The 25,774-nt window shown below is 38.2% G+C and overlaps 1 protein-coding gene and 1 long non-coding RNA gene across 4 annotated transcripts in view; one reads left to right on the plus strand and one right to left on the minus strand.

Moving 5' to 3' along the window:
- The window catches only part of NFKB1 (nuclear factor kappa B subunit 1), a 108,425-nt gene that overhangs the window by 60,643 nt on the left and 22,008 nt on the right, over positions 1-25,774 (minus strand). The window contains exons 1-4 of one of the 3 annotated variants that reach the window (XM_072939755.1): positions 25,601-25,652; positions 22,169-22,244; positions 18,332-18,372; positions 14,197-14,295 (exon numbers count right to left, since the gene is read on the minus strand). In XM_072939755.1, coding sequence (XP_072795856.1) covers positions 14,197-14,295; positions 18,332-18,372; positions 22,169-22,244; positions 25,601-25,639 — 255 coding nt within the window. In that variant the 5' untranslated portion in view covers positions 25,640-25,652. Of the gene's footprint in view, positions 1-14,196; positions 14,296-18,331; positions 18,373-22,168; positions 22,245-25,600; positions 25,653-25,774 lie in introns of those variants that run through there. The other 2 variants (XM_072939758.1, XM_072939745.1) reach the window with 2 other exon arrangements.
- LOC140700123 (uncharacterized) lies at positions 932-3,758 on the plus strand. Its single transcript, XR_012078350.1, has 3 exons — positions 932-1,239; positions 2,953-3,095; positions 3,660-3,758. It is a non-coding gene; the product is annotated as an uncharacterized lncRNA (long non-coding RNA).

Below are 25,774 nucleotides of genomic sequence, written 5' to 3' on the forward strand. Positions count from 1 at the left end.
TCAGTATGAATTCAAGGTTTTGTTTTTGTTTTTTTAAATCAGTTTTCTAGCTCTGTCTAATGAAAGAGACTGGAAGAAATTTCTCCAATAAAAGTAACCAGGGCTTCTTGGAGAAATGGATGATTATAGGACTGGGGCAGGGAAAGTACAGCGTAAACCTAGAGTATCGTATTATTTCAGATATAAGGAGGTGTTCAAAATTAGGTGGGGACATGTCAAAAGGACACAGGAGCTAACACAAAAGACTCCTACTGGCCCAGACAATTTAAACATCAAAATACATAATGACAGGAATGGCTTATAAGACACTGAAAAACAAAATAATCCATGAGTACATACTGACACTTAAAAAAAAAAGAGGTTTCAAAGGAACGTGAAGAGAAAGTGCTTTTTTAAAACAGAATTTCAACTAACAAAAATAAAAGGAGTGATGGAAATCGAAAATCACAACTCATTAATCATCAATTACTGATAATAATTGACTCTGGAAAGAATCATTTATGGATACTAAAACCATTGGAAAAAGATGCTAAGGATGGTGGCTTGTACCAGTGTGGCAGCAGTGGAAATCGTGACAAGTGATTAGATTTTGCATATGTTTTGAAGGTACAGCCAACAGGATTACCCGATGGGTTAGATGCGGGGTGTGAGAAGAAGACAGTAGCTGAGGGTAACTCCAGGATTTTCTGACCTGAGCAACCAGGAGGATGGAGCTGCCATTTTCTGAGGAGGAGGCTGGTGGGGAAGAATCGGAATTCAGTTTTGGACACATTAAGTCTACCAGACATCCAAATGATGTCAACAAGCAGCTGAGCCTGGAGCCTGGATTCCAGAATAGAAGTCTAGGCCAGAGAAAAGAATTTGGAATCATCAGCACATCTGTGTTATGAAAAGCTATAAGAGGGAGGAAATGGAGAAAGAGAAACTGCTCTTGCTCAAGTTTTAACTGAACACTCTTTAACGAAACAAGTTAACTTTCTATTTAATTTTTTTCTCTAGTTAAGTTTCTAACTGGTGAGCAACAATTGAACACCCAAAGAATGAAAAAGAATTTAGCTTAATTCAGCAAATAGTTGTACATCTCTCAGCAGAAGACTCTATCATGAAGAATATGAGATGGTGCTTTCCCTCAAGAAATAAAGTCTAGGGATGGGGAGACAGGCATATAAGCGAGTAACTGAAGCAGTATGAGGAGCAGTAACAGAGATAATGCAAAGATTTCATGGGCCTGGTAAGGAGGTACGGTAAGAAGTCAACTAACTCAGTTAGAGAAATGAGGGCACATCAGTGCAGACTTTCGAAAAGGAGTTGTTATGCTGAAAAATATGTCAGTAAAAATAAAAAAGAAAAATACGTCAGGAAACTATGTAGGAAATAAATTATACAACAAGGAGATGAGATGATATTCCAAAGAGCTAAAAATAAATTCAGGATAAAACCTCCCCACAATTCAGAAAGAACATTTACAGAAAAAATAAACTTCATGGCTATTAAAAGGCAACTTAATGACAAATACATTTAAAAAATATAAAGATTTCAGTGTGAGGGAGAAATCAGGATCAAGGAGGATTATCAGGGTAGGTGTTTTGAGCTTGTCTTTGACAGATGAAAGGAAAGTGGATTCAGAGGCTATAAAAGATGGTTTACGTACAAAAGCAGCAATGAGAAGTTGCATTTGATCAATGGAATGCCTTACAAAGAGTAAAGGAGATACCCAAAGCTGCTATTCACAGAGCACTTACCACCTGTTGGGCCCTGCTTTATATATATATGAGCTCATTTTAATCTTCTCAACAACCCTGTGTCTTTTGTAGACACACAGAGAGGTTAACCAACTTGTCCAAGGTTAAACTACCACTAAGGGGCAGGGTGGGACTTGAACGCAGGGCAGCGTGCTCTGGAGTCTGCTACTAATCATTCTGCTCTGTCACTTCCCTAGAGATCTGAAAGCTGCTGAGGAATGTCCTACCATGTCCGTTACGTAAAAAAAGCAAGGGGCAGAGTATGTTATAGATTAACAGAATAGGTGTGTGTGTATAAATGAATGTGCTTTATAGTTTGTTTTCTATGTATTTGCATGTATAAACACACATGTTTACACACATAAACATATACACATAGGCTTGTATATGCATAGAATATTTTTGGAAGCCTATTCAAGAAATTCATAACAGTGCTTCTCTCTGGGGAGGAGAGGGACCTTGGACAGAAGGGAAACTTACTTTTCCCTATATATGTCTTCATATTATTTGAATTTCTATTAAACGCATATGACACTTTTAAATAAATAAAAAACAGCTCTTACTTGAAAAATAAAACAATGGGAATGGCACAAAGACCAGACATTCCCTAGTGAGGGGGTACACATGATCACAATTTCAGTAATGAAAGGGGTTTTGAAGTCTTGGTTTGCTCATAGGTGGAGAAGTTAATTGGTATTTGTTATATTTGTTCCCTCTTTGAATTTTACCAGTACTCATATATTTTTTTGCTTGGGGATCCACCATACCCATTTGGTCCACATGTTGAAGGTGTAGCTAGCCCCATTGCCAGATCCAGCACAGGAATGGCTGTTAACACAGTCACTTTGTCCCACGTTCCCTGTCCCCGTGTTACCTCCAGGGATGGGCTATGAAACACTGCAGATCAATCAGGGCCTAGAAACCTTCAATCTGGGCCCTTTTAAACCTGGTTCAGCTTCCAAGGAAACAGGCTTTCTGCTGCAGGATGTGGTGCCCTAACAGAGTGAGCCTGAGGCTGCTGCTGGAGCCAAAGGTGGGAGCCTGCACTACACAGGTCAGAGCCGATAGGCAGAGAGAAACCAAATGATAGAGTGTCAGCTCTGAATCCAGTGGAATTTGAAGCTAGCTGGCTCTTCTTTTGGACTTTTCAGTTTTTAAGAACAAATTGTTGCATTTTCTTTGCTCAGTTTTAGCTGTTTTTTTCCCCCAGTGGCCATGGAAGGATTCCAGCGGGTAGAGAAACTGAGGCAGGAAAAGCCCATTTCAACCTGGAAGTTTGCTGACATGCCTAAGGTCTAAGTCACAGTGTCCCAACTCGTTGACCAGGACATGGATCACTTGATTCCGAGTCAGGTGAGTAAGGGAGGAAAAGGAAAAGAAGGCTGGTGAGATAGGAAGAACAAGATGGAGCAGCAGGTGGAGGGGAGTCTGGTAGAAGACTCTGTTTCCAATAACCACCTATTATTATTATTAGAATATCATGTTATCCGTCTCTTCTTTAGCTGCATCATGATCGTACTAGTCCTTGTTTTGGGAAGATAATTCTAGCATCTCCTGCATGTTGACGATTCATTCATTATAAAAATAATTACTGGCTACCAATCATATATTATATACTACTCCAGGTGCTGAAGATGCAGCAGTAAATACAACAGAAAAAAAAAATCCCTGTCCTCATGGAGCTAACAGTCACATCACAGGCATCTTTTCATGACACTTTTTTGTTAAAAAACATAAACATGTCCTGAATGAACATTTAATGCTATACATGTGTCAAGGACTGTGCTAGGTGCTTTTATGTCAATTACTTCACTTAATCCTAATACTATTCTTGCAAAGTAGGTATTTTTATTTTCATCTTATAAACGAGGAAAACACAAAGAAGCACTAACAGATCTCAAGTATTGCCTATTTTAGAAGCCTAAAGTCACTAAGATGAAACCCAGTATTAAGAATTTGAAACAAACTAACTCGTGTGGAAAGACTGCAAAGAAAACGTTATGTGGTTTGGCCGGAGTATTATTACAGCAGCGTATATTAACTAAATTCTCTAGTTTTCAAAAATTTGAATTGTAATAAAAATTTTTGATGTGCTATTTCAATTTTCAGTAGCAAATAAATGTGTGTACAGAGGATCTTATTAAAATTTGAGTACCTTTAAAAAGTCTGCAGAAATTATGTGACTTGTTGAAGATCACGCCATCTGTCATCATACAATCTCCAGTAAAATCTAGCTTTGGCTTTCAAGTATGGTATTTCGCTCACTAAATAAACCACAGCTCTATTTAACTACTATATGACGGATGCCTCCACTATAGCAACTTAATGGGTTTACCCAGATCCTGCAAAGTCCCTGGGTATTATGTAACACATGAATAAAGAAACTTACATGAAGCAGTTTATTATCATCTCCTGATCTGACTGTTGCTCATTGGGTTAGTATCTAGGATGTGATCTCCTAGCTGTTTTGTTTATGAAACCTCGAAGTGGTATGTTGGAGTTGGCCTGACCAATGCACAAGGGTTAATTGTTAAATTTTCAGAAATTCTGCAAGCCAGCTGACTTCATGTTGACAGCTTGAAACTGACTGTGGTGGACATCAAGGAAATTGAAAAATACTACAAATCAGGGTTTTACTTTGGTTTGCTTTTTTTCCTGGACAGCCAGTTGTTAAACATTCACTAGCCCACCACTATCTACTCAATGGAGAAATATCACAGGAATTACTTTATTAAGTAAATTACTCAAAATATTGGCAAACTTCTCCAATTTGAAAGATTTCTACTACTCCCCAAATATATAACAATGATACATAAGGGGCACCATGGATACGTGTAAATGTCTTTCCCACTGCATTGTGGGGCTAAAATGGCCATTACCCATACTTTCAGAACCTGGTTTATAAGCTTAATGCCATAATATACTTGTAATGGGTTTGAATATTGTACCCCCCAAAATTCATGTCTACCTAGAACCTCAGAATGTGACCTTATTTGGAAATAGGGTCTTTGCAGACGTAATTAATTCAAGATGAGGTCAGTCTGGATTATGATGGGCCCTTAACACTATGACTGGTATCTTTATAAGAGAAAGGGAGACTCAGACACAGAAAGACAGAGGGAAGACAGTCATGGGAAGACAGAGGCGGAAACTGGAGTGATACAGCTACAAGCTAAAGAAGGGCTAGGACTGCCAGCAACCACCAAAAGCTAGAAAAAGGCAAGGAAGGTTCTTCCCTAGAGTCCTCAGAGGGAGCATGGCCCTGCTGACTACTTGATTTTGGACTTCCAGCTTCCAGGACTGTGAAAGAATAAATTTCTGTTGCTTTAAACCAGTAATTTGTGGTAATTTGTTATGGCAGACCCCAGGAAACCACTACAATACTTGTGCAAATTATTATGTGCATAATGCCTAAGAGAACACAGTTAAGGAGCCTAAAAAAAATTTAAAAAATTCCTTTCTGGCCTCTTGCTACCTGTAAGATTTTCACAAGAAATCACATATTACAATACATCTAAAGGTAAGTTTTCGGTGCAGCATCCGTTTTCAATCTCCTACCTTAAAAACCCCAGATGGAAAGAAGGACATGGTGTAAATAGAGTGGAAGCAACGCTAACGAGTGAAGTTATGCCGAAAATAAATCAGTAGGCTGATGAAGCTTTTGTGTGACTCCATGATCCCATAAACCAATCAGCAAAGCTGCCACTCAGTACCCAAACAGGTGTATTTTGGAATATAAACACAGAAGTAACTACCATTTTTAAGTGCTTACCATGTGCCATGCACTGAACAACTCAATTTAAACGTATGTCCTATGAAGCAAGTATTATTTGTCTCAACCCTACTGATGAAGAAACTGAGGATGGGCCAAGTTAAGTAACACTGCCAGTAAGTGGCAAAACGAGGAATCAGCATCATTCCCAGCCCTGAACTAACTGCCTTGAGTCAGTGCTTCAACACCTAAAAGTGTGGTCCACAAGGAACCCGAACCCCACCCGAGACGAGGACTTCTAAGTGCAGGACCAGGGCTCTGCAGCTTCGGTACTGCCTTCCAGGACTTCAACTGCACACCTGTTACTCTTTCTTGCAACCTGAATTTCACCCCTTCTTTCAAGTTTTCTGTCTCTCTCTGCCACATTCCAGGAAATTACTTTAGATCTATTTTTAAATTTGGTTATTTTTTTCTTCCACGGTCCCTAATCTTGATTTTAACTCATTCACCGAGTTAAATCACTTCAGTGATTATGTTTTACATCTGGAATCCTGCTTTTTTCTTAACACGAGGTCATAAGCCTTTCCTATGTTGTACAGTGTTCATAATTATTTTTTAAAACAGTAGCATAATATTTACGCTATGGTTACACCATGATGTATCTATTCATTCATCTGTTATATAACACAACCCTTAGAAATTACCATAGAATCGCAGATCGGCTAAATGATCCACTGTGATTTAGCATGTGTAAAGTGGGCCCCTGGCATCTCTGCAGTTAAAATATTCTTGGGTGATTCTGATGCACACTCACAGTCGAGACCTACAGATTTAAAGACCTCCACAAGTAGAGACAGACCCTTAATACCATAGTAATTAATAGTAGCCCACGATGGTTAAAAATCTGATCCAACTTCCTGAACTGGAATCTCGGGCTCCACCCCTGGAAGACTGAGACCCAGGGGAAAGCTTCTTAACGCCTCTGGCCTTTGGTTCCTCGACTGTCCAGCAAGGATCACGGAACCTCTCTCAGTGGGCTGTGATGATCAAATGAGATGATGCAAGGAAGCACAGCAAGCCATCCTTATAACCGCTCTGTTGGGTGAATGAGGACTTAAAGGTGAGAGGCACTGTCTGTGAACATCTGCAAGCACCTTCCAGTCTGCCCCGACGCAACCTCAGAGAGGTGACTGGAGACTGGAGGATTCTGATCTGGAATCCACCTGGAGGGTGGGGAGAGGAGACTGAGACTGCAGGGAAGTTCACAGCCTCACCTCTAGACCTGCTGACAAGCTGAAAAGCAGCTTGTCCGTGATAGAGGAGGTGTTGCACACTTGGGGGCGGTCGCACTTCCATGTATTTTTACCTTATCAAGAAGAATTACCAGTGTGTGACTTTATGAGACCCAAATTCCTGGATGGAATGAGGAAAGGCTGTACAGTCTTCAGACTGAGACCACTGGGGTTAGAAGAAGCCACCAGAGATCTGCTTTAGATTGAACAGTGGTCCCAGGAATAATCACATATTTAAGGAAGAGTAGAGAGGAGAAAAATGGGAATGGACAACAGGGGAAGGTCACCAAGCTTCGGATGGACAAAAACAAAGCCTGAAATTCAGATAAGTTGTAAATTCAGTAAGTCTATGGTTCTCTTGATAATTTCTAAGGGTTAAGTTTCACAGCTATGACCCAGAAGAATTCCTCTAATGAGTAGCTTTCTCCAGTTCATAATGCAGACTATGAATATGTACAGTGAATTTAAAGGGCTGTTCTAAAAAATGTTTCACAAGGTAATATTTTGTTCTAGGTACCAAATAAAAAACTTATGAACTACCTGAAAGAAAAATTATCCAGAAGTCTAGATTGCGGTTACACATGGGAAGTAGTTTTGTCTGCTTGCCTAGAGGGGACCTGACACATAGTGCTCAATGAGTATTTGTTAAATGTACTGTTTTCTCTCTTTTGGCTTCAACCACTAATGGTTAACTTCATGCTTAATCAGCACCTCTATGGAAGAGCAAGAGAGGAAAAGCAGTGAAGACTGCTTGCCTTTTCGGGCTGTGATTCTGTCTCCCCGCTTCCCCACCCCATACCCAAAGTGAAGGGAGGCTTTCTTGGGCCCTGTGTTGAGCAACTTTAATTATTTCAACTCACCAAAAAGCAATAAAAAATGCAAAAGTGTAAATATAAAATTAAAAGTACAAAAATAAATATGAAAAAATTTAAAGACATTCCATATATCTTTTTTTTTAATTGGCTGCTTTTTGTTAGCAGTTTTTTTTTTTAAATTGGCCACTGTCAAAAAGCTAAAGTGACATATACTCTGCAGCACTGGTTCGTAACCATGTTTGAGTCTTTCCTTTTGAAAATCTGATAAAAAGTTATACTTATCTCCCCAGAAACATGTGTATACATATACACAAAATTCGGCATGTGAATTCAGAAGTCCAAAATTGCTCTGACGCAAGTGAAAGGGAATCCAGGTTACAAAGCCCTTCTCTTCAGTATACAGCACACAGGACTCTGGACCTTGGGGATATGATTATTTCCCCTTGTTAACACATGCAAACAGAGAACAGCTTAGGGGTACTGATGGAACTTCAATAAATGCTATGAGGTAGGTTCTAGGTACAGGCCTAATTGATTATTGATGGTCTTCTTCCCTGTTGTTTTTAGTAACTGAGTCAGATTAAACTATTCAAAATTAGCATTATAACTAGATCTTTAAAATAGCAAACCTTCTGAACCAGACAAGTCTATACAAAGGAAAGAGAGATTACACAAGGATATATGATATCCCTAAATGCCACAGCAGATCAGCCAGGCTGTATGTGACCTTGACTGAAACTTAACATTTAGGATTTTTAAGTGAGAGAGGCACCGAGAGTGGAGACGTGAGAAAAAAAACAAAACCAAAAACCAATGATTGTGGGGAGGACAACAAAATTTGTTGTTGACCTAAACATTTCAACACATGCCTCTGTTCAACATAAAACACTCAAGAAAGAAAACATATGTGAGAACCAGCTTTCAGAAAACATTTGATTAAAAATAGTTACACTTACATCAGCTGTGTTTCAAGTTGTGGTCCATTGCATTTGATATTTATAACTAAAGAGAAAATAAGAATACCAACTGGTCAGCTATTCGTATTTTAGAGTCAAGGTCACGGACAGCTTTCTGGTTGGCGGTGGTGGGGGGGCACGCTGGAGGATGTCACGTGAGCTGAGGATGCCTGCTTTCTGGCCACTCTGGAAGAGAATCAGTGAGGGTTTCTGAAGCCCCATGGGGCTGTTCCTCTTGGCACCTTTCCACCTCTGTGAAGAGGAAGGTAGTCTGATTAATTAAAAAAAAAATCTCATGAATAACTTTCGGGAAAGAGGGAAGTGAGCCTTCCCTGGCACTCCTTGCTGAGTCAAAAACAGGCAGGGACAGGCTTGGCCTCGAGGAAGGTACTTGTGCTTTTCTGCCAGCCTCTCCCATTAGGAGTTTCATGATGAAATGAGAACTAAGGGAACTTTAAAGCGAAGCTTTATAGGACAGTATAATGGATTATTAAATGTTTGACAAAAGGACAGCTTTTCTTTAAAAAGGGCAAGATGCAGGGTTAGTCTGCGTATTTCCTTTCCCTACATTTTTCTCCAAATATTATTATTTGCTGTAGGAATCAGGATAAAGTCCACATTGTGAATGAATACATTTTATCTAGATGATAAAGAGGAATCAACAGAATCAAAGTGAACATTAATCTTCAGTGGAGCCCAGTTTTAACTCTTATTGCCCTGAAAATAAGCCATCATGCATAACAGAAAATTGAAGTTGAAACCAGGAAAATCCCAATACTCAGGGAAGCATACTTATATAGTAAAAATATTCAAATATATCAGAAATCGAAGGTTTACCATGAAGAAGAAGGAAAAAGTGACAGATGGGCAGGGCTTTAGTTGTTACTACATTTTATTTTAGAAAGAGATCAGAAGCAAATATGATAAAATGGTAATACAGTTAGCCCTCTGTATCCTCGGGTTCTGCATCCATGATTCAACCAACTGTAGATGGAAAATATATATATTTTTTAATTCCAGAAAATTCCAAAAAGTAAAACTTACTTTGCCGTGCACTGTCAACTATTTATATAGCATTTACAATGCATTAGGTATTAAAAGTAATCTAGAGATGATCTAAAGTATACAGAAGAATGTGCATAGGTTATATGCAAATACTGCCCCATTTTTTACAAGGGACCTGAGCATCTGTGAATTTTGGTATCTTGCAGGGTCCTAGAACCAATCCTCCAGGACACTGAGGGAAGACTGTACCTATTAAATCAGGTGGTGGTATGTGGTATCCTTTACATCAATTTTTAAATGTTCTGTATGCTTTAAATATTTTATAATTAGAACAGTTTTTTTAAAAAAGAATGTGAAGACTTACATAGCAAGACTCTTGAAAGCTAAATGGTATTCTCTGACGTGAAACATGCAGAACACCAGATGGTCCAGTAGCCCTAATTCTAGAAATAATCTCCACGTGGTAAGAGTGTGTCTAAGCCTAGCCTATACTCAGCTTATCGGAAATAGGGTTTTAAGCATGGGACAAAAATTCAGTAGAAAAAGGAGGATCAGGGTAGACTCCTAGAGTTGGTTTTAAAATGATTTAATTTGTATCATATGTGGACAATCAGCAAGAGAGAAATCCAGGCAGGTTAAATGTTTATAAGCTCTGTAAAGCACAGCTAAGGGTCTGTAGCCCCCAAACCACAGCCAGCCCCAGCAGTTTTCGGGTTAGCCCCGCCCCTTTGCTGCTGCCTGTGGGTGACTGAGTGCTCGACAAACCACCAGCTTCTCAGGGCGTGGTGGGCCCTCACAGAGGCATGATGGGAAGAGGGGGCGAGGCTGGAGGAGAAAAGAATAAGAGGCTGCAGGTGAGGAAAAGGCAGAGCCCACGACATTTTACTGTTAAGCCTGAACAATGTACTTTAGCAAGTATGTAGCGTATGTAAAATTTCAGAAATATCATTTCCTTCCAGTAAATGTAAATGCTCTCCCACTGACGTTCCTGCGGAAATGGAATTTGGGGAGAGTGTGGGACACTCTCCACTATACCTCCCTCTACTGGAAGGGAGGAGGAGGGAAATTCCTTAGCTGCTCCCGTGGCTCACACCCGCTCTGGAGGTTTACAGCCTTGACTGAATCCACCCGCACTTTCACTTTCTCTTCTGTAGCAGTTTACAGCGAAGAGCCAACAGAACTCCTATGTTAACTGTTAGGTATGCAGTTATCATAGAATATTGAATGTTTAGGATAGGTGTTTTCTTTCTTCTGCCTTCTACCTTTCTCCTTAATATCCAGGGATGCTAACTCAGAGATTCTAGAAGAAATTATAGAGTCACCACATCTTGACATTCATCATCTTGAAAATAAGTATCTAATAATCAGGAAAAATACATATGTTTACAAAATAATATACTCAGACAAGTCTATATAACCTATGTACTACAGTTTTACATAGTAGAAATGTATGCAAAGGAGAAAGGTAAAGGTTGATTCCACACTGCACCTAGATCAGCGGTTCTAAAACAGGGTGATTTTGTTCCCCTACCCCCAGGGCATTTGGCAATATCTCGACACATTTTTTGGTTGTCACAACTGTAGGGAAGCTATTGGTACCTAGTGGGTAGAAGTCAGGAATGCTGCTGAATATCCTACAATGAACTGGAAAACCCTCCAAAACATAAAGTTTTCTTGCCCAAAATACCAGCAGTGATGAGTCTGAGAAACCCTGATGCAGCTGCATCTGTCCCACTGCCTCTCTCCCAGCCTCACGGGGAGCGCGTGCTTAGCTAACTGTGCAGAAGACAGCACAATTGTGAAGATCCTCTTGATAAACATACACACGGAGAGTAAGTCCTTCCTCCGCCTAAATTTTACAGGCAAAAAGGATTTAAATTCCCTTCACAAACTGAAAGGTCACCCTCAGCTATCCTTCATAAAAAAGACTATTAAAGGTGATACTGGGAAAGCGCTCTGGAAAAAAATATCTCATGACTGTTTCTTTCCCTCCTCCCCATCCTTCTGATTAACAGCTTCTAAGATAAATACAATTACTTCCTTTAACTATTACAAAGAGCAGAGTCATTTAAACTCTCAGTGAATGATGACAGGCAAAGAGATCCATAACAGTTTGTAATAGACTCTCTAAACTGTTATTTGTTTTCTTACAACTGGATTAAATGCTTAATAAATGTATGTTGAATTAGTGAATAAAAAATAATTGGGTGAAACAATAAAGCTGTAGCTCAAGTTTAATAATGACTAATCTTACACATTTATATTTTGCCTTCTTCTATTATTATTAATAGAATATATATCTATTCTTCCCACTGAGTATTAAACTCCTTGAAACGGAAACCATGATTTGACAAGAATATCTAATGTCCATTAGATTGTTTTACTTCTAGACTATTTTGGAAATGTGAGGCAGAAACACTACATGAGAAGGATGTATGAAGGCTGAGCATAAATAGTTACATAAAGTTTTTGTTTAGGGAATACATTTACAACAACATTAATGTCATGTATTTTTTAGTATCAAGAATTGTTACTTAGCCACAAAAGACTGGAGCCATAGACATAAACAGTTCATGAAAACACCATAATGCATACTTTTTGTATAGACAGTCCAGAAAAGACTCCCATTCTTTCTCTTAATGTTAACTCTTCATTTAATTACAATTGGTGTCCACACTGATAACGTGTCTTTCAATTATCCTTATCACAAGTACACATATAAACAAATACACTATTGATATACAGGACACACAGACAGACGTGCTAAAAAGATAGACGCTGGATCTGACTCCCTAATACCTGGTACCCTTTGCCCTTGACCCTCTCTCTCCCTTGTTTTCCAGAGTGATAATTTTCTGCATCTTTATCACCATTGTTCTCCCATGTCCCGGCCCCTCGGTCCCTGCCCCCAGCACCCAGAGGGCACACGTTCCATATGAGTTCAATGAGCAGGAGTCTGCTGTTGGTTAACGAGCCACCAGTCCCATGAGGAAGAACCTCTAAGAGCCTCAGTTTTCTCACAGGCATTATTACACTTTTTACCTCCAGGGCTGTTATGAGGGTTAGAAAGGATGATCACTTGGCAAATCTTTAGTAAGTGCTAATTCTCTTGTTTATCATTGCCCCTCTTTCCTCATCCAGATTCTAAAGGACTTGAGACCATAAGACTGTGGCTAAAATATCATATATACCCTGCCTAACACCTTGAATAGGAAAGACATCTTCCATTCCACACGACAGCTACGACAGGAGACTTACGATGCAAAAAAGGCTGGTAAGACTATACACAATATTACCTAAGAGGTAAGGAATCACAGTACTTTGATTTTTTTGTTTGTTTTGAAACAGGATGAGAAATTAGAACAGCTTGGGCCTAGAAGTGGGGTACGAGGAGAGAAGGGAAGCAAAATGCAAAGCTGGCAAATCAAAGGCAAATTTCCCCGACAACACAACTTTACTGAGGGTCTGTCTCATTGCCCTTCACCTATTCACAGCAAATCAACAAAAAGACCGAGGCCTTAAACAACAAGAGCCTACTATATAGCACTGGGAAATAAATTCAATAGCCTATAAGAAACTTACATAATGGAAAAGAATATGAAAAAGAAGATATATAACTGAATCACTGTACACCTGAAACTAACACATTGTAAATCAACTATACTTCAATTAAAAACTTTATTTAAAAAAAAGAGAGAAAAAAAGAAAAAAAATAAACCATGCCCAACTTCCCTCACCCTGCCAAGAAAAAAAAGACTGAGGCCAAAAGAATGTCATATCCTAAGAGACACACACACCTTAGTGGGAACTGAGTTGAAAACCTTTTGCCAAAGCTTTGAATTACGGAACAAATGAAAATGTTTATAAATGATGAAACTGTAATTATTGACTGGCTTATCTGTAAAACTATTACCAGTCTATAAAACATGACACCATATTATGAAAATAAAAACCTCCAATTACCTTAGAAAAAGATATTCTCGATTAAATAAACAGAGAAAGAACCTGAAGATGTAGACGAGGCTCGGTCAAGTACACCATAGCGTGTCCTGAAGGAGGGCATCCCCAGGCCCACCATATGTGGACGCACAGTTGCTCCGGTGGAAGCCCTATGGTACACCCAGGCGCTCTGTGGAACCCCTGTATACATTTTCTCATTCAATCTCTGGGAGACTCTATGAAGTACAGACCGTCACCGAGTCTGCATTTTGCACATTCAGGTACTGAGGTTTAGAAGCGCTGCATAACCTACTCACAGGCACACAACTTGTAACAGAGCTGGATCTGAACTCATGATCTTAAGTACTATGCTATGTAATCCATACACTCAGTCGTCTGAGTGTTTTTCACTAGCTCTCCAAAGAGCTGAAATCAAGCACTCTCTCAAAGACTTATTAAAGTTTTAGGAAGCATACAATTAAATACATCTTTCAGATAATCAAGAAACAAGAAAAGTCTGTCAGTTAATATTGAGATAATTTCTACTAAATGGAAATATTTACAGATTTTTTTAAATCTGCCACTTTATTGCTAAGAGACACATTTCTATTAAAATATAATAATCATGTGAACATAGGAGCAGAGGCAAATTGTAGTCATGGGAAGCATTCCTTCCTTTTGCTCCTAGGACATCAAATCTTCCAAAACGCACATAGAAAGACACCACAAACTTACTTTGACCTGAGGGTAGGACTTCTTGTTCTTTTCACTAGATGCACCAGGGAGTCCACCGTGGGAGGGGCCTTCGCACACATAACGGAAACGAAATCCTCTCTGCAAAGGTGAACACAGAGCGAACGAGTTTCAGAAATACTTACTACACATTACCAGGACAAAATTATACACAAATTTTAAATTTCTGTGTATATCAGAGGAGAGAGGAGAAACATAAACTGTGAAAGAGGACTGTAAATGAGAACCACTTTTCCCATCATCTTATTATGAACATTGATGTTAACTGATGTTTGTGCACTTGGCTGTGGCTCAAACGCTAGGTCCCTAGCCCTGCGGAACCTCTCCTGCTGTGCTAGATGGAGAGTAACGGCTGCAGAGCTGTAAGCCTTGGACTCTACATGCTACAGCTTGTCTGTATCAGAGCTTCCTTGTCTCAAATTGCTGCCAAGCTCTGAAATTGGCCATATGACTCAAAGTTAAGCTTCTTTGACTCTTACTTAAAGGAATCCCTTTATCTACTCTGATTATAGTTGGTTCAGGAGAGAATACAGAAATGTTTTGTTAAATATATCACATCAGTGTTGTAGACTACACCCCATGCTAGACCCCGCATCTGTCAGCTCCTCTCAACAGCTCAGAAGATAAAATTTTTGCTTTAAGATTATCAATATTGTCAAACTCAAGCTGGATATACACACTGACCTGAATGAATCCAAAACCAGAGTCCCTTTAAATATTATTAACTCAAAGAGTTTTCAGATGTAGCAAATCAGTTTAGAGTTAACTAGAAGTCTTTACCGTGTGAGCTATTAAACACCTAAGTCCCACGGTTTTTAACCTATACAAATAAGAAGATTGGACAAGACCATCTTCAGAGTCTATTCCACTTCTGACATCTTATAATTTACAAAGCTAACAATTATAAATGTGCATATTTATATATAAGGAATAAAACAAGAATAGTTAAGAGAATGGATCCCATCATCATATTAAGGGAGCTTTCAATGTTCTTCCTGAAAGACTCCATCAATTGGTGGTAGTGTTAATAGTTTATAACTGTACGGTCACTTGATCGGATGGTTTTCCTTTTTCTCAAATTCACCTTTTAGTGAAAAGAATATGTTAATATATTTTAAAGAACATCATCATTTTTCATTTATTTTTATTGCGGAGCTGACTTCACATAAACAGCGTTAGATCCCGAGGCCACCAGAAGCGCCACACCCGTACTGCTTGCTGGTGGGGGCTTTCTGCCGTGCACACTGCACAGAGCCCGGCAAACACAAAGGTTTTGACAGCTCTGAGCTCATGGAACAATGTAAAATTTCTGCCTTCTTTAGATTGCACTGCATTTCACTATGCCTCACAGGGTCTTAAAAGCAAGCTGAGTGGTCCAGGGGCCCTGAACTAACTAAATCTCTGGAAAGCATCTGGAATTGCTTCTAAATTCTCTGAGAATTTTCTGATTTCCAAAGAAGATCAGTCTAAAGCATATTTCATGGGATGAGTAAGGCCTGAAGTAAATTCCCCAGTAGGGGAAATGCCTCAAGTCACACATGGGTCTGGGGAGTATGATCAATTATCAAAGTGGAACCGAAAACAACTCTTGCCTCTGGCTCCTCAGGAGGTCCCAGACCTAGACACCTGGGAGGTAAAATGAGTTATTTAGAGGCAATTCTCCTCTCTTCTGCTTCTCACAAAATTTAAACTAAAAAATAAGTTACAGATTCAGCCCTATACCTTTTGTAGGCAAAGGTTGTTGGCTTATTTTTAATAATTCAGTGAAATTTCTAAAAGTATGAAAAAGCAACCGCATATGCAACAGTTAGCCTGTAGAATCTAACCATAAAGGTAGAGATTTACTTGACTGCTAATCAATTTAAAATACAACTTCAGTTTTTAAACAGCATTAGGTAATTGGCACTTAATATGCAACAGGACTAGACACGCTGAAGGTTACGAGTCTATGCTGTGACTCATCTCTGTCAGAGCTGGGGAAACTGCGGCAGAGACCCGAAAGAAAAAAAGAACATTTTTCTAGATTTTATTTTAAAACCTTAATAAAGTAATTCACTATCTTTAATCACAAAATTTCTTTAGGACAGTTGGAGAAATACATACTACACATATACTTATACATTTTAATAGGAGTGGCGTCAAATAGAGCATGAATAAAGGGACATGTCCCAAAAGCTTGCTTATAGTCTGAAAAACAACAGATAACATTCATGATTGGATGTAAGTACCTAAACTTCTATGTAAAGGAATTTGTAACTTAAGGACAGAAATTTATTACTGCTTTTTTTTTTAAGGAAGATAGGATGTCTTCAAATGCATAGTCAATGCATTTCTGATTCTAAATATTTGAGATTAAAGGTTTGCCAATCCACAGCCATTCATCTCAGTAACTCCATTTGCTTAAAATGAGTCATCAACCTCAAAGGCAAGGCTACATCCATCCGGTCAGAAAGTCTGACTTACATACCACCTTCTTACTTTCACTGGAGTCAGACATCAAAATAATATCAGTTTGGTAAGAAAACACATTGTTTTACTCAGATGTGCTTTTATGTATGCACATGGAGTGAATTGAATTTTGAATTTTGGATATAACATGACCCATCCTTCAAGTAAATCATAAATGTCAATTCTTCCTTATGACTACTGGACCCATGATAAGAAACTGCACTTAAGAAGTCTTATTGCAGTGCTAGGCTTATAAAAATGGGTATTTGAAAAACATGTTTTGTTTAGTATGCAGACAAATAAATTTTAGTTGATTTCTCAGTTTCACAGATTACCCAGATCTTACAAGATAGGAAACTTCCCAGGAGGCCAGACCACTGCATAGAATGTTAGGAGATAAACTTCCATTGGCAGGGCCTTTGAGAGAATAGATGGCCGCCCGTGAGAAGTCACTGCTGTGGAATTGGACGCAGAGGTAAAACAAAGGAAAGTCATGTCGGCAGCCTGTGGAGTCAGCATGTGCCACCTGCAAGCGATAGAGCAACGACCCGAAGTGTCATGTGGCATTCCTGTCCCCACACCAAGAACTTTCATCTAAGTTCAGCTGCATAAAGACTGTCTATCTGGTCACAGTTAAGATAGATACTTTACATTATGACCAAAATCCAAATACATATATATTGCCATGACTATAGTAACCCACAACAGATGCTTTAAATTCTTGACCTAGTCAGCATTTGTTAAGTGTTACACAATGCAAAAGTGTTATACTCTACGTACCCGAGCTACCGAAAACATTTAGGAAAGGTACTGGGTGATATAACCGCAAGAGAGCAGGCACACACATCCTCAGTCTCACACAGATGTGGTAATAAGCACATCCATTTAGAGGTTTACTGACTTTGTCCTCATTCTGCAGAGGACTACACCATTACTTCCACCCCTTAACGACTGAAATCTCCTATAGGCAGATATTAAAGATTCTCTCCTCTCCTCTTTCATAGCACTGGTCCCATCCAATTTCCAATAAATATTTACCCAAGGGGGCATGGTGAGGAGGCCCCTTCAATTCCCAGGTATCTTCTACAGAATCTACTAGTAAGAGGAAGAGCCTGACAAAATAAAATGCCCCTCTTCTGACACCAAAGAGGCTGAGTATAAAACTAACCCTGGAGAGAAGAGGACTCAACTGTCCATCCCAATACTTTATCTACACCCCACTGACACTTTTAGTGTCTTAGGCTACACGTTCCAAAGACAGAAAAGGCTGGAGCTCCCAAGGAGGGAAGAAGGCTAAGAAGCACTGTGTGTGCGCAGACACGGCTGGTGGATGAAACTCGGTGTATGTGAGCTGCATGCACAGGTGTTTCCTTATAGATGAAAATGAATGGGCATAACGCCCCTCCTCGGAGTGGCTGGTAAGCAAAGTTGGTGGAGACAGTGGGATATGAAGGATCTATGATTAACTAAGCATGACAGGAGGCTCAGGACAGTCTGAAGAATGACTAAGAGAAATGTAAAGTGGATAAATACTTTGGCAGGTTGTTGATCTTCTAGATAAGGTACTTCCTTCATAAAATTCATTAATATTTTACTCAGTGCTCGAGATATTAATGTTAGACTTATGGATCCCATATATAAAGAGAAAGTCCCACCCCTTTAATCTTACCTGTTTAGGTTGCTCTAATATTTGAAGGTATGGGCCATCTGCTAAAAACAAAACAACAAACAGAAACCAAAAGAAACTGTGAGGCTTCTCAAATTTGGTAAAAAAAATATAAAGCAAATGATAAAATTGAAATTATGTGTTTAAATAGAGGCTTCAAATCAATGTTTTAGCTGAAATTCCAAAAGGATATATCTTCTTTGTTTTAATATTAAATTTACCTTTATTTGAATAACAGTTTTACACCGTTAGAGAACCACACGATATAAACGTCTGTTGACTGGTGATGGCACACTGCACAACCCAACAAAAGGCATGATGTCCAGCAAGAATTAAGACATCAATAGCCTTCACAGCCATGTCTACTAACAAAGCTTTATTTTTTAAAAATTGATTTATTTTGTTTTTGGTTTTTTTGGGGGGGGTAATTAGGTTTTTTTTTTTAATGGAGGTATTGGGGATTGAACCTGGACCTTGTACATGCTAAGCATGCACTCAACCACTGAACTATGCTCTCCCTACAACAAGGTGTTTTTAAAATGACACTAATACCAACTAAAAGCAGCAACCATGTCCGGGGCACTAGGAAATTTTCTTTTGCCTTCACGTCATTAGAATCTGACTTTCATTCTCCAGAAAGAATGTGCTTAATGTGAAGTGATAAGAGCCTGAGCTAGCACCTTCCTGTCGGAAACACAGATCATGATCTCAGGCTCTCCTGAGTTTTCAGTTCCTTTCCTTTACTTGAATCCAGAAGTACTGCCCTCATTCCCTAACTGGCTAGTTTGTTCCTCCTCCCTCCCAAATTTAATTTGGTCTATCAGACATGGTAGATTCTTCTCATTAACCCATAGCTTTTGATGTTTGATGATATTTGAATACTGTGCTTTCATATAAATTGTTCTAAAACAAGCATTTTATAAAATCCTGAAAATAATTTAGATAGGTGCATACCAATTAATTATTATAAAACAAAGTATACTAGAAGCTTAATCCATACCCTGACTATAACTGACTTTGGAAATTCAAAGGAAAATCAGAACCTCTGACAGTATAAATACAAATTTGCTCAATATGAGAAAGTCCCTAAGCTTCCCAGCTGGTTTTTATGTCAACAGTATAATAACTAGTAGCTGTTCAATACCTAAAAGGCTCATCGGGTTTCTCACTCGTTTGAATGTAAATTAAAATGTTCAGTGCTTAAAACATTTTAGGAGAATGCTTCTGTCCATTTCAATCTTCACTGTCTCTGGGCCAGAAGTTCAAGACCTATTGTTTTAGATAAATACATTTACAAAGAAGAGCCAAACCTTCAAGTTGATATTAAAAATAAGCTATAACTTAAGAGAGAATTTATTTTTATCTTTTTACTATTAGGATGAATCAGGATGAGGCTACAGAACTGTAGGAAACAGAGGTATAATCATTTCCTGTTATTATTCAAGAAATTTACAAGGAAGTCAGTTTAAAAACGAGCGAATATGGTGAGAAATGTAACATAAGAAAGGAAAAAAGGATAGTGACAGGACAATGCAGTATAATTTAGGTAAAGTATCTTCTCTTGTCTACATGAAATTAATCCCTGGATATTTTAAACTACTGTTAGAAAAGAAACTGCTAAAACTAAAAAATTCCAAAAAATGTCTAGAATTTAATTAGTGATAAGGAGATAAAACGGATTAGAAAGAGAAATATTTTCACACTGCTAAACAGTCTGTATGACAACGTAACAAATCTACTCATTAACATTCCCTCTAGAAAGCTAAACCAACATATGAATAAGAGGTCTCTAAGAAAGCAACATTTGGATGTCATGGAAAATATGGCAGAGTTGGAGCACATATACATCAAACTTCAAGTCTCTTATTTCTTAATAACTCTTCTAAAAATGGAGTTAATATTTAAGGGAGGTAATATAATTTGCTTATTTTGGGTATGATTTAATCTCCTTTAAATATATGAAATGTTAAGGTTTGGGAATTTTATTAGTGAAATGGGGCCATTTTTCTCTTTCAGGGAACACATTCAAAAGTTAAATCAACTAGAAAATTAGATTTGATATGCATGTATTTGTTTTAATGCCAATTTTCTTTTGGCCACATTTCGCTACCGTGAACTGACATCCTACTGTGTAGAGAATTTTAAATTACAGCATAATGTTATACACCTAACGGTTGTACCATATCTCACAGAGTTTCTAGCAAGTAGCAGAACTACTATGGTTTCAGATTTCAAGAAATATGGAAGATAAAATGGTCCACATGAAAATTACAAGTTGATAATGGTTTACATAACCTCTCTATCCCTTTAAAATGTGAATATATACATACATCTTAGATTATAAAAACTGAACTATGCCATTGCAATACAGAGGGAAAATACATGACAAAATGATGAGGCAATAACTGGAAAATATGATTTTGAGGTATAATTATAAGAGATTTTTCTAATGTCATGGCTAAATAATTCCTACAACATGAAGCTCTGACTACAGAATACTTACTCAGATGGTTCTTTGATAATCTTATTTTTAGCTCCACAAACTCAATGAAAAAAAAAAGATTAAGAAAGCATTTGTATTAAGATACTGTTAGGCATCCACAAGGCATTAAATGGAAATATGTATGTTTTCTTTTATGTTTTCAATAAAGCATTAATACCAAGAAAAACACTGATCCCCAGAATAAGAAGGTCACAGGAAGCAATGAAGCTACCAAGACATCTGCTTGTTCACAGGAAGCTGACCCAGAGCTTATGCTGGACAGCACGCAGGAGAGCTCAGACACAGCAGCCTGCAAAATGTCTTGTGGGGCAAGGAGAGAAAGGCCTCGGCAGTACACTCCTGCTAGTGAAGGTGAAGGTATAGCAGATTTATTTTTTCCCCTCTCATGAACTTTTAGAAAGAACAGAGACAAAAATGCAGAAAAACATCTGGTCTAAAAAATGGAAAGTTAAGTACTGGAGTAACAATAATAATTTTAAATGAGAATGATGCAAATTGGATAGAGTATCCCCATGAAGACAAGCAAGTCCATGGTAAGTAAGACAAGCAGGTGCAGAACACCCGACGTCCACTTCAGTGCTTACCAAACTCTGTTTTACATACAACTTCCATGATTTACTCACACAGCTTTTGAACATCTGTTAAGTCCCCCTGGTGATGTGAGGAGAACATAAAAAGAGCTATCACTATACGCTTACATACAAATCAAGGAATAAAAACAGAGACTAAGTGAGTTGATTTTTTTAATCATCTGTATGAGATTAAACAATTTGCAGATGTGGATAATTAATACAGTCATGTTAGCAGAAAGGATGATTATCGTAAGTTTTATCCAATTGGTCAGAATGTAAAGTGAAAAGCTTCTTAAAAAGATGACTTTTCTACTGAGATGACGTTTGTGATTTTTGTACACTTTGTGTTCCCAGTGCCTGGTATACTGGCTGGAAAACAATAGGGACTCAAGTAAGTGCTTCTGGAATAAATCTGAGGAGTTGAGACTGCCTCATGTGAGCCTGGGACAAAGAAAACAGGAGTTATGAGGGACTCAGAGATAACAAGATGGGGCAAAAGGAAAAATCTCATACTGAGTAAAGAAATTCTGAGCTGTGCTAGCAGATATCAGCAACAATTGTCAGTCATACAATGGGTAACGAGGGCCAAACATGTTTGTGCAAATACAGTCCAAAAAATATACGGAAAGATTAGTTTTTAAGACATAAATCACCATTTTCTTTCTAGGTACATCACTGACCTTCTAAAAGAGTCTACAGAAAATCCTGAATTTTAAAAAAGCAAAAGCAAAATGAGAGGGCAACAGGAATGATGACTTTTCTTACCTGTTGGCAGTGGCATCTCTGGTTGAAATAATTCTGGATTAAATATTGTATGATTCATAGGATCCAAATGAAACATCTATAAAAAAAGAAAATTTGAATATTTCAATCATTATTTTTCCAACACTATTAAAATTTTGAACTGAAAACACCTAAAAATTACAGGGACAAAAACTAAAGCCAAAAACAAAAATCTGAAAATATTTCACAACAGGATTTTAAAAACATGCTCATGAGATCTAGCTGAGTTCTCATGTGTACAGAACTTTACGTGGGGTTGGGCAATGTTTTTGTGACAAAGGGATTCCAGAAGAATGAGCCAGCTACAAAGTCCACAGAGTTAAGGACCTGGTATAACTTGCTTACTGGTGCATCTTCAGGGCCCAGTGTATGTTTATCAGAGTGGATACTTCAATCTTCATTAAATGAGTAATTTAAAGCTTGGACTCTCTAGAAATATAAGTGTAAGAATCTAATCCTAGAAATCTATATTTCTTTTATGATACTAAATAACTCTTCCTCTAGCAACTCAACTCTTAAGTCCTGAAAGAAGGAGACAGCAGCCCTGGAACAATTTACAGAAAATCTGAAAATACGACTTACTCCAAGGAGCAGGTAATCGGGCACTGAGCTCCCACACTTGTTTTTTTCACATTTATCTACCTAACACAATGAAATCTGGAATTTAGTGGGTGTGGTAGGCTGAATAATGGCTCCCCCAAAGACATCCACATCCTAATCTCCAAAACCTGTGAATGCTATCTCATGTAGCAGAATGGATTCTGCAAATGTCATGAAGGTAAGAATACAGAGGTGGGGAGTAGCTTGAATTATCCAGTTGGGCCTGATAAGAGGGATGCAGGAGGTCAAAGTGGATGGTAGGAGATGTGACAATGGAAGCAAGAGGCTGGAGTGATGAAAGGATCACAAGCCAAGGAATGCAGGCGCCTCTAGAAGCTCAAAGAGGAAGAGAAAGCTTTCAGACAAAATGCAGCTCTGCCGACATCTTGATTTTTGACTTCTGACCTCCAGATTGTAAGAGAATAAATCAGTGTTTTTTATCAAGCTACTAAATTTGTGCTAATTTGTTATAGTAACACCAGAAAACTAACACAGTGGGCAAGCAATATATTTGGATTGAATTATATCCTATCTAGGTAAGTTACTAATAATTATTTTTCCCATGACAAATGTTTTCTTCCCACTTTGTTCACTTAGGATTTAAAATTCATTATTTCTGAGATTGATATTTCTTTCACAACCTCATCTGTGAAATGTCTGCGGACAGCACAGAAACCAAAACATATTTCATTTTTTATAATGTGCTAGTTAGTAAGTGTGCTGGAGCTGGTATTAAAAAAAAAAACCAAACCAATATTTTACTCCTTTTCTTTATTAGTATATTATTGATGTTCTTGGGTACCTAAGAATCTAGTATGTCTAGCTAAGTCAAGAGTAAGAAACACAGTGTTTAAATAAAGAATGCTTCAGATCCAGTTGCGAGGTATGCAAATTTTCAATTGAGGAACAATAAATGTTCTCCACTTCAATGGTTAAGAGTAAACTTCATCTACGCTATTCACTGTTTGCTGAAAAGGAAATATAGGAATGAAAAAACATTATTATAAAAATAGCCCCACCTTACAGAGAGTATTCACCAGTCTCGGAGCAGAGAAGATGACCTGGCAGAAAAAAACCTTTCTTATGGTCCTGCAGGTAGCTAAAATGAGCACATACAGGGCAAAAGCTCTGATCTCAGGAGAGACCCACGCTCCCCTTCAGACAAGAAGAGAGAAGCTGTGCTGTGTGCCGCAGCTGGTACTGTGCATCAGGTCAGGGGTGGAAGGCAAATTCCAGAATACATTAAAACACTGAGGAACTCTCACTCAGGACACGTAAACTTCAGGAAATACATGCCATTAATTTGAGATAAGGGAAAAAAAACACCTTCAAGGATCTTTCCCTTCAAAAATGGAAATATCAGAACATACCCTACCCCCACTGCTGATGATCACAAAATGCCCACATAAGAAAAACTTTCGAAATGACTGTTTTTGGCAGCTTTTACTCTTATGTGGCATGAAGGACCATCTCTTGCTGATAGAATTTCCTGTGTGCAGACAGGAAAGCATGGTTTAAAATCAAGCAGACCAACTGTAATGTTGGTTAGAGTTTGCCTTTAATTGTTAGAGATAGTACATTAAAAGTGAAAGGTAAAACACAGGTTTTTGATAATGTGAGTAGCTAAATGTCTTTAATGCTGTAATCAAAGAAAATGTTCCCAGATTTATCCTATTTCACCATTTGTACACTAAAATTCAAAAGGAACATCTTAATGTGAAAAGCAATGCATACTCATTCTTTCTGAATCAATCAGAACGTTATCAAGGGTAATGAATGCTATATAAAGTCGATTTTATTTAAAGAAGCAATACTAGATCCCTTAAAAAGTATTTCACCTCTGGTTTTCTGACTGATTCTTTACATGTATAAACTTGGAAAATCCATTTTTTAGGTGTTGCTGTTAAAGTTTAAGTGTGAAATGATTACAAACCTTGGACCAGGGTGCCTTGGACCAGGGTGCCCAGGAAGACAAAGTGTTCCCTTTCCTCGTCTAGCCTAGCAAACTGTATCTTCTAAATTTCAGCTTATATAGACCTTCTTTGGAAAGTACTCCATAACCCAGCTCTTTATCCCAGGCGGCATGGGGTGATTCCTCTCAACGTTTCTGTCCCATTCTGTGCAGACTCCTACTGCAGCATGTATCAGCGTATGGAAACTGTTTTATGTCTTTGTCCCTCCGAATAGCAGCTTCCTGAGATTAGGGTCTATGTGCCACTCATTTTTGTACCCCTCCTTAGCCAATGTTCTGGTACATAGTAATGCCTCAATAAATAGCTGATGAATGAATAAATCTCAGTATTTTAAATACTTCTTGATATTTAATATTGCCATTGTAATTACCTTAGAATCTGAAAATTGCTTTCAAATGGTTCAATTTATACATGTACATATGTATATTTATATAAATCTTTTATATATATAAATATATATAAATCTCTCTCCCCCTCACCTTTTCCCCCTCTCCTCCTGCTCCTCTCCTCCATATATTTAAACCAATAAAGATCTGTTGGACTTTCAACATTTCTATAGGCTTGAAATCATTTAAAGTAAAAAGTTAGGAGAAAAAGAAAACAAGGACACTGGTTATCACTTCATAACTGCTCATACAATTATACTGAACCCTTTTATTCTCCCAAAACACAGTCGTTGACCATTAAATCTTTTCAACACCCCTGTGGGTGTGGCACTAGCATTTCTATTTCACAAATGGAAAAGTGAGGATCTGGGGGGCTAAGTGATTCCTCAGGTTTTAAGAACAGCCAGCACTTACATAAGGATATTTGAATTCTAAGTCCTTTTTACTATACAAACCTGGCTCCTCACTAGATGAGTTTTAAGTAAATACTTCATGTTCCCCCTAAAAATGGTATATTCAAGTCCTGATCCCTAATACCTGTGAATGTGACTTTACTTAGAAATAGGGTCTCTGCAGATGTAATCAAGTTAAGATGAGGTCATAATGAAGAGTGGGCCCTGCATCCAATA

Source organism: Vicugna pacos, chromosome 2 (assembly GCF_048564905.1).
Source record: "Vicugna pacos chromosome 2, VicPac4, whole genome shotgun sequence".
Classification (NCBI taxonomy): domain Eukaryota; kingdom Metazoa; phylum Chordata; class Mammalia; order Artiodactyla; family Camelidae; genus Vicugna; species Vicugna pacos.